Genomic DNA, 10,200 nt, shown 5'->3' on the forward strand with positions numbered 1-10,200 from the left:
CGGATACCAGTGATTCCCACTGCCTCACTCAAATTCTGAGGCAGAAGAATAATACCCTAAATGAGCCACAGCAAACTCAGAGATAAGAGTCCAACTTGAAATAGTATCCAGGCCATACTATAGTTTTTACCTGTAAATTATCTCCCCAAAGAAATTGGGTTTTCAAACTATGCATCGATTTTTGTCAAAGCCTAGACATTCTTCCTCCAAACCTCACCTCCATTCCCAAAGAAACCAGTGCATTTTTAGCCTGAGTTGCATATACTCATTCTTATACTCAGTCCTGTGAATGCTGCAATTATTTATTCCATTTCAGGGTTTACTCCTCAGAATCATGAGAATGAAGACCATTACAGTGATAACGTCGCAAGGAAGCAAGGCAATGTGCTGAAGACCCTAGACCCCATTCTTATTACCATTATAGCCATGAGTGCACTCGGGGTGCTTTTAGGAGCCATCTGTGGAGTCGTCCTGTATTGTGCCTGTTGGCACAATGGAATGTCAGACAGGAACTTATCTGCACTGGAGAATTACAATTTTGAACTTGTGGATGGAGTAAAATTGAAAAAAGATAAACTAAACACACAGAATTCTTATTCGGAAGCATGAAAGTAAAAAGCAACTAAAGAAGTTTCAAGAGAATTGGAATAAAAGGACATATCGTGATTGTGCTGGGGAACTGTCGATCTTCTTTTACTGTATAGGCTGAAAAGTGCGTTGATAACGCTGAGCCAAGCTTTTCTCAGGAGCTTGAATGAGTGTAACTGATAAACAAGGACAACAATCTGTGTTAACAATCTGAATCATGTACAGTCTGCTTTTCCTGTTGGTTTTATTTAGAATAATCAAATGCTGGTGTTGAGACCAAGTATGATGGATTTATAATTCATTTTGTCTTTCTTTTTCTCCTTCTCTCTTGTTTTTCTTTTATGGATAGTTTTATTTTTATTGTGCAAAATCCGAGATGCTGTCACAAAGTGTATTCTGTGGGGTCCTTTTGATGGACATGCTGTCTGTAGCTCAGTGCCCAGAAAATATTGGAGTAATGGCAATTTAGTGGACTCCTGCACTTGTATTTTGTGTATAATTGCTCGTGTTGTGTGTAGGCAAAGAAAGGTTAGGGTGTTTTTGAAGAGTACTGTAGCATCAGTACTGATTTAGTGTGTCAGCTCTGTTTACAAAGCAATACGGTCAAATTTTATTGATGTTTTTCAGTGTTGTACTAAACTTCGTGCTTGTGAATTCCATACAAGAATATGTGCCATCATCAGACACAACTGGCAAACGAGCGTACTGCCTAGAATCTAAACAAAAAGTCCTTGGCACTGACTAGTGTATGTCCTCTCAAGTGCCTTTTTGTTTGTACTGCTTCTCATTGTGTTAACATTAACTACAGCTCTGTTTCTCTCCAGTTAAAGCCCTTGTCTTTAATCATATTCTGGTGGCTCACTGACTAAAAAGAAAGTATATTTTAGTGTAAGAAAGTAGCCTTGGAAAGGCAAGGGCTAATCATATTTGACAACTTAGCTTGATTGTTCTGCTTTCTGTATTTCAATTTCATGTCTCTTGACCCTTTTGTATAAAGCTGCAATATTCCCTTTTACTGTTCTTTCATATAGAATGTATTTTCAAATGTAAACTCTCTCTCTCTCTCTCTCTCTTTCTCTCTGAGTAGATTGCATAAGCATTTGCCATTGTGAAGGAAAGAAAACTGCAGCTTTAACTTGCTGGTAATGGCAAAGGATTTTACTAGACTTTGTGTTAAAAAAAATGAGGGAAAATTCATAATCCTCCAAAGTCGAACTTTGGGTTTCTTGTTAACAGCATAAAGTGACAGTATCTTTTTTCCTTAGTCATGAAACGTGTATTTTACCCAATCCAAGATGCCTACTAATAGATAGTTACAGATGAGAAAATTACTAAGAATTTCCTTATTGAAAGATTGCCTCCAAAACAAGAAACATTCCCCTCTCTTGGTTCTATTCTCCCCTTGAAGTTTGTATGTATTCATGCTAATCAGGGTTACTCCTGGGTACTGGGGGCAGAATAAGATCCCACACTGTACACAGAACATATCAAATGGTGTCCAGGTCTTTTGGCTATCGGCTACAAGTGAGTAAGCAGCACTCTTTATACGGCATACTGCTTTTTGGATAGATACCTCCAGCTTTTTGGATAGATACAGCTAGTTGACTACTGTCAACAAATATTCACAAATAATGTGTTTGATATTTGATGTGACAAATTTGTCAAATATTTGTTCAACAAATAATACTCAACCACTTATGCAGCTGATCCAACAGGGTAAGAAGAAATTAGTTACAGAGGGCAAGATTGTCACTGCCCTTTGGTAGCCAGGTAGGGGAGTAAGGGTATGTGAGAACCATTCCCACAGCCCTTTCATGGCCTGGCTGATCACTGTTGCAGAGTAAAGTGAGAAAATGGCCTTCTTGCACAAGCAAGTGTGTGGGGACAGGGGCAAAAGGGGTGGAAATGGACAGAACCTTGATACCACATGCCCCTAATATACCAACCAGTGGATTTATTTCAACATAAAGGTGTTGGGGGAAGCAAGTCCCAGTAAAGCATCGCAGTAATTTGCTTCCTCCTTGAAACAAAGTGGAACCAGGGAAAGAATTGTTAATTTTAAGACGCATAGTTCTTTCCCAAGGCTGCTTCCATAGGACAGCTATGCAGTATCGCTAAGCAGAGCTAGGACTAAGTACGGTCTAGCCCTGAATAATTTAAGTGATAAATGTAATCAATATTCATCAGATAAGTGGTTCCAAGTATATTATTCAACCAGTCCTAATGATAGACCAGAAAGACTTACAGAAAATCCATGAGCATCCTTGTAACAGGGCAGTGGGGATGAGAAAGTGTAAGTATTTTACAATAAGACAAAAAAAAAAAAAAAAACCTATTAGTTGCTAATACTATGAACTCTTTCAGGAACATAAGAAAAAGATAGAAAGCCTTCAAAAGGTAGAGATTTAGGGTGAAATCCTGCCCTTATTCAAATCACTGCAAAACTCCCATTGATTCCACTGGGGCCAGGATGTTTATCCATCATGTCCAACTCATACAGTAATCTAATCATATTGGTATCAAGGCAGCTAGTTAATTATCCCAAAGAAGATTGTTTTTCAAAATTCTTTTCACTGCACTTGTATCACAGTAGTGCAATTTAATTGCATTAGGGTCTATTCTTCCTTAGATAAGAAAATGTACATTCTATTAACCTACATGTATGTATCGCCTTACGAAAAAAAATCTAAATTTGGGGGCCTGATCCAAAGTCTTTCCAATAATTTCAATGGATTTTAGATCAACTCTTGGTCTTGGTGTAATCTGAATTGAAAAACTTGTTAAGAAACAAAACAATAATACATCTCTCTTGGGTATCCAGCCCTTATTATCAAAATAAGAATATAGCACTGATGATTTGATTTCTCTGAAGGTGATGGAATGAAAGATGCCCTTCAATAAAGGAAAAATGATACTGCAACTTTACATTGAAAAAGTATCTTGCACTGATAAATATATTTAAAAAATTATATGTTTATAAAGTTATTAATTTGTAAAGGCAGTGTTACAAAATGTTCAGTTTATATTATTTTAGATTGTTTCATAATTTTAAATGTAAAATAACATATTTTTTTCTTTATTGAAAAACTATAAAAATCTTCTGTAGTAAAATGATTTCATTTTACTGGTATATTATTCCTTCATGTTTTGTACCATCATAAAATTTTGTGCAAATTTTTTTTACAGAAATTTTTATTTTCTATGACAATATGACACTTGTAAATTGTTGTTTCAAATGAACAGTGAAGCCTTAACTTTAAATGACATTTGTATTCTCAGTCACTAAGTAGAATAAAAACCACATAGAACTGAACTGTAACTTAAAATTTCCAAACTATGACTACTACATTCCAAAGAAACAGTTGAATTAAACATTTTCATAAAATATCCCATATCTGATGCCTTTTATTATGCCTAGATGGATTGTTTTTAAAATAGCTTGTATTTTTAATATCTTGTAACAAGCACAATATATTAATAGAGTCTCATTTGCTAGAAGAGAACATCACTGCTTAGAATAAAAGGATGAGACACAATATTTTACGTGACTCAATCTGCATTAACCATTATTCACAAGAGTGAAATTTACCCCTTTGCAGAAATTCAGCAAAGGGATAATGCACCACTTAAGTTCTATGGCCTTGATCCTGCAGCCTGATTTGCGCTGGTGGATCCAAACACCCAATGCAGAATTCTTTTGAAAATCAATGGGCCTAGCCAGGTACAGTGTTTTGCTCATGCAGCTCAGATTGCAGGATCAGGGTCTAGGGGATTATTCATCTAAATGCAGATTACTTATATGAGTAAACGTTGCAAAAGCAGGCTCTCAGGGCCCAATCCTGCAATCACTATAGTACTGAACTTCCACTGATTTCAGTGCAAATTTTGAGTACAAATCACCTACAGGAATAGCAATATTGTCACATAGTTTGGGCCCAGACCTTGCATAAATTGCAAGTTGTGTATTTTATTAGCTATGCCCTTTACATTATATTTACCCACGTTTCTTTTTAATATTGATCGATGTCAATTTTATACTTTCTAAAAGCCCTATTCTTATTTTAAGTTGTATACATAAACAAGTTCATGGTCTTCAATTATTTATACACATTTTTCTTTATCTACTTTACCACAATAGGTGGAAAACATCACAGAAATTATTACTCGCAATGCTGATGATTATAATGATTGATCAGGAAGCACTGATCAGGATGGATGTTGTGACTTGCTGTATAAAATGTGAGATGCTGCTATGGAGATATGTCCATGTATGGTGTAGCTTTCTGCCCAGGCCTGGAGTTGCCCACAAGAACTATTTGGAAAAGCAGGTTTCAGAATAATCAGCAAACCCAGATTCCTTATAATTCATTTTATTTCACTGTTGCAGATGGAGATGAGGTGGTGTGAAGAATACAGCTAAAGAATTAGTCCACCTTCGGTCACTTTAAGGGAAGCGGAGAAACAGTTTTGAGTTCAAGTTAAAAGAAATCTGTCTTTCCTTCATTTACTGGAAATGAATTAGCCTAGAATCTAATGGATCCTTAACACTAGCCCTTCAGTCTTGCATGCAGCATACATATGGGTTGGACTGACCTAATACATTGTGGGGAAACATGCTTGTTAGCCCAAGCAGTCTTTGCAGAATTTAGGCTTTCATTTAAAAAAATAATTTCTAATCCTTTTCGGTGCAAAGAAAACCTTCTAAACAGTAGACAGATAGAAACAATAGAGGTGTTAGCTGCAGCCATTCATTGATAGGAGAAGCCCAGTGGTGACAATCTAAATGTCAGCATTGGTAACTTTGTCCATGCTCATAACTGTAGCAGCAAGATTCAGTGATTCTGGGAGCTTGAGCAGACTTTGGGATTCTGGGGTGGAGATGGAAATAGAATACCAGTGCATTTTTCCTCCAACACAGCCAGAGTCCAGCAATTTCACCATGCAATTCCCATTGCTCAGGAAAGCAATACACAGCTAAACTCCTGCAAATCTTGGAAAACACAAAGATCAAAATCAAAGGAATCCATGCACTTTCACATAAACACAAAAATCCTACCATGTCCCGTCTTTTTATTTTCTCAACCCCCCTAATCATCGTCAAACCTGATTCCCCACTCTGGCACTTCGAGTGCAGATGGTGGGGGGCCCACAAGGATTCTAAAAATTAATACTGGCCACTCCAGGCTTGTATTAAACTTCCAAGGTTACAGCTTTTCTCTGACCTTGGATGCATAGATGCTACCACCACCCAAATGCAAAAACTCCTTTGAGAATCCAGGAAGGCACACCTGTGGGGTACCCTCAAGCCCTTTCACCCCCCACCCCAGGGAAGATCTAAGAAAGAAAACAAAGGAAATCAGCTGTTGTCAACAGCTAACTAAACAAGATGTGCACAAACCTCTTAGGACACAAAATCCAATCCTGTTTTTAAAAAAGGTAATTTTTATTTAAAACAAAAAGAAAATACATTTGAAAACTCAGGCATTTACAAAACCCACTTACAAAAAACCTAACTGCCTCTTCCTAGACATTTCTTGATCTGCTTACATATCTGGGGGTTTCAAGTGAATAGTTTCTATGTATGATTCAGATGATTTTTCATACCTGGTCCCAGCATAGTTCCAGCCCTGTCTCTGCTTCACCTCGAGAACAACAGACGGACCAACAAAGGGGAGATTTTTTCCCAATTTTGAAAAGTTCCAGCATTCCTATTGGCTCTTTTGGTCAGGTGCCCACTCCCTTCGTTTTACCTATGCAGGGAGACTTTTTAACCCTTTACAGGTAAAGCAAGTAGAGAACAACTACTAAGAGGGATTTTATAGCTAATTGGCTGGCTGGGTCCATAAAAGGGAGCTCCCCCTTCCCTCCCCCATTCATTTATCACAGTTGCATAATCTCATCTACATGCTAACTGAAACGCACCACCCTGTGCAGATGGTCAGCAAAAGGCTTGTGCAACACTTGCTGCACATTACCTAGCAAAGAGCTTTTAAATGGTGAAAATGTTCATTACTAGCTAAGTATCATGGCTCCGTGGATGAGAGAGAGACCCAAGATTTCAAATATGGAAAATGGAATTCCGCATTTTGCACCATATGAAGGAGTTAGTGCAAGAATGAGTGGCTGCTGTGTCCTTTACTTGGTATTCAGCAAACCTCTACATGGTCACAATGTGCAATGCAATTGGGGCAGCCCCATCTAGGGCACAGGTGACAGTTGGATTTATGAGATAACATAGGGGCACAGCCTCAGAACTGTAACACATCCATAGGAGGATTCTGCAGGATAGTAAGCTTTGTTTTCATGGTGCTAAAAGCTGCTACATTTGCTATTCCTACCTCAAACAAAGAGCCAAGGGGCACACTCTCAGCTTTCATTAGCCATGACCCAGACAATGAGTTTTATTACCATAAACATGGAACTGTAACTGGCAAAGGTGGTTAATACATGCTGGCATCTCATGTGTACATTGAAGAAGACGAGGATTTTTAATAATACTTTGCCGCCATATGGCATCACCTATCCAAAGAGCAAGAAGCACTTTGCATAACACCAGTGAATTAAGCCTCTCGGTACCCTTGTGAGATAGAAAGTATTGGGAAGCTCAGATAAGTTATGCATCTTACCCATGGACACACAGCAGGTATTTGATAGAGCTAGGAATGGAACTTGGACTTTCATACTAATGCTTTCGCCACATATCCATCCTAGCTTTGCTGTAGGATTTTACTCCACAATACTCAGGAGATAACAGCAAACTCAAATACACTGCACTCAGCAAGGAGCTTTCCCTTTCACTGTCTACAGTGAAGGTGCTTTTTCAGGAAGACCTGCTAGCCTGACACCGAAGAAAAGCCTGGTTTGGGCAAAAATCATGGGAGAAATTTTTCAAGAACTTGTGTGAAGATGCGCTGCAGTGATGACAAGGTCTTGTGCATAAGGACAGAGGCAAAGCTCTTTTCATTTGTAGGCTTGTTTTCCCTCTAGTAAATTTATTAAACTTACTGGGCCTCCTTTTTTTTTGGCAGAGTTTATTTTGAGGTGGACCAGAAAGAGGCCATTGGGTCTGTGTTTGTGAAGATCCAGCAGTCAGGAACACTATACCAGGACTGTGGTCCCCACCTCCACTCCTACAAAACCTGCTCAAGCTTTGTGTGCAGAGAGGCGAATTGCACCCTGAAGTACACCAATAAGCCCCATTAATGTTAAATGAGTTACCATAAACAACTAGAGGGAGGCCACTGTAAAGCATGCAACTCATTCAGTACGCAGTGAACATAGCTGATGTCCAGTGGCATGATTTTAATATTAGAGCTTTGTAATCATACTAAAATAAGGTGCATATTTAAAATTGCAGTTCTTTCATGTCATTTCCTTTACTCACTGTCTTTTAAAATGCTGCAAACTCACTGTTTACATCAACTCTTGTTCCAAGTACTGTACATTAAATTGCCTCTGTGCAACTCGAATTGCTTTTGTCTAGTACAGTACTTTCCTGTTTTTCCTCAATGTGCTTATCTTCATACTCCATTGTAAAGTTTATATAATTGGAATTTCTGTTCAGTTTCATTCCTAACTAGTCAGACGGGTTTAAAATGAACGTTTACATTTAGGCTCTTAGAGAGTATATTTTCATTAGTACTGTTTTAAAGCTGATCCTTCTCTACCTTTTCTTATGTATAACTAGTCTATTTTTCTCTTCCATTCTTGACTTCTAACTTGCCCCAAGTCAGAATGTTGAAACTGGTTTTGACTATCAGATAAATGTTAATTTTATTAGTATCACTAATATTTGATCCCAGATGTCCAACTAGTTTCAGTTCCAGTTTCTTAATTAACTTGTTCTTTAAAATATATTATGCCTAGCAGCAAATTGGTTCAAGGAGCAATAATTTATCAGCTGTTTAATTTCTTCTTCTTCTGAACTACCTCAAGACATCCATGACAATTTTATTATCTACAACTGTTAGTTAAACTATAACAATATATTTTCTGTATTGGAAATATTTTATATATCGCTTGTATTTGCCCATTAGTCCTTCTACATTATCTAATAGCTCTGCTACAGTAGATCAGTTCCCAATATACACCTCTGTTCTTACAATCATACCCCATCAAGCTGTAATCTTATCTAAGTACTGATAGACTATATCAATACCTAAATTGAAAATCTGATTAAAAATCCGCTGGCATTTTTCACAAGTCAATCAGGTCTTATCATGCATCCCAACCTAATTCTATCTTCAGTAATTACATTCTGCCCACCTATAATTACCCCTACAGTTTCTAATTGCCTCTGAGGTCTTTAATTCCTACCCTAAATCATTGTGCAACATTACTGTACGCTCTTAGAGTTATTGTGTTTCACACCAGGGTGACTGCACTTTAGTAAAGGGGAAAGTGGTTCCTATAGAAAAATCATTGTTTCTTGATCATCAATGGAGCACCTTCAGCACCCACCATGGAAGGGTCAGGAAGATTTCGGCAGGACATGCAGTTTGGGTAGGGCTTGTCATTAGCCGTCTGAGATGCTAGGTACATATTCAAGGTGACTAGCCCCTCCTGCCGCTTGCATCGCAGGGACTACATTCTTATTTTTAGTCCACTAGCTCACAGGTATGTCTTCTTGAGCTGGCAAACACCCTCTCAGCTCAAAGTGTAGATGTACACAACAGTGGCCTGGAGGGATTTAGCAATTAAGATGGCATTCAGGCAAGGAGCTTGTCTTAACAGGAATGGCATTTGACAGCTGAGAGGATGCTTGCCAGAGAACTTGCATGTTCAGCTTCTCCACTCCTTCTTCCATAACAATATCAAGATTGCCTCAGTTTTCCATTTTGAAAATCTGAGCCACTCTATGCACCATAAAAATCATGATGGCAATTGCCAAGGTCTGAATGTGCATGGAGACTGGAATATCCCCTGACTCCAAGACATGGCCCTTCCAGTTCATGGTTACGGAGAGGGAGCAGTATGAAAAATAGCTTGTATTGCTGCTATCTACACTGGTTTTGTGGATTATACAAATAAAGGAATCTAGTCTCCAGGACTGTCAATCATAAGCATTATATTTTCATGGTTGGAAAAACATTCCCAGAGAGTAGTTATCAGTGGTTTAGTCATGCTGGAAGGGCATAATGAGTGGGGTCCCAAAGGAATCAGTTCTGTTCAATATCTTCATCAATGATTTAGGTAATGGCATAGAGAGTACACTTATAAAGTTTGTGGATGATACCAACCTGGGAGGAGATGCAAGTACTTTGGAGGATAGGATTATAATTCAAAATTATCTGGACAAACTGGAGAAATGGTCTGAAGTAAATAGGATGAAATTCAATAAAGACAAACGCACAGTACTCCACTTAGGAAGGAATAATCAGTTGCACACAAACAAAATGGAAAATGACTGCTTAGGAAGGAGTACTGCAGAAAGAGAACTGGGGGTCATAGTAAACCACAAGCTAAATATGAGTCAACAGTGTAACCCTGTTGCAAAAAAAAAGCAAACATCATTCTGGGATGGATTAGCAGGGGAGTTGTAAGCAAGACATGAAAAGTAATTCTTCCGCTCTATGCTGCGCTGATTGGGCCTCAACTGGAGTATTGTGTTCA

At 38.2% G+C, this 10,200-nt stretch overlaps 1 protein-coding gene across 1 annotated transcript in view; it reads left to right on the top strand.

The window, feature by feature from the left end:
• Positions 1-3,975, top strand: part of NRP1 (neuropilin 1) — a 164,341-nt gene extending 160,366 nt beyond the window's left edge. Inside the window, 2 exon segments of the mRNA XM_032779046.2 lie at positions 317-574; positions 577-3,975. Coding sequence (XP_032634937.2) covers positions 317-574; positions 577-626 — 308 coding nt within the window. The 3' untranslated portion in view covers positions 627-3,975.
• Positions 3,976-10,200: the final 6,225 nt, after the last annotated feature.

Source organism: Chelonoidis abingdonii, chromosome 2, assembly GCF_003597395.2.
Source record: "Chelonoidis abingdonii isolate Lonesome George chromosome 2, CheloAbing_2.0, whole genome shotgun sequence".
Classification (NCBI taxonomy): domain Eukaryota; kingdom Metazoa; phylum Chordata; order Testudines; family Testudinidae; genus Chelonoidis; species Chelonoidis abingdonii.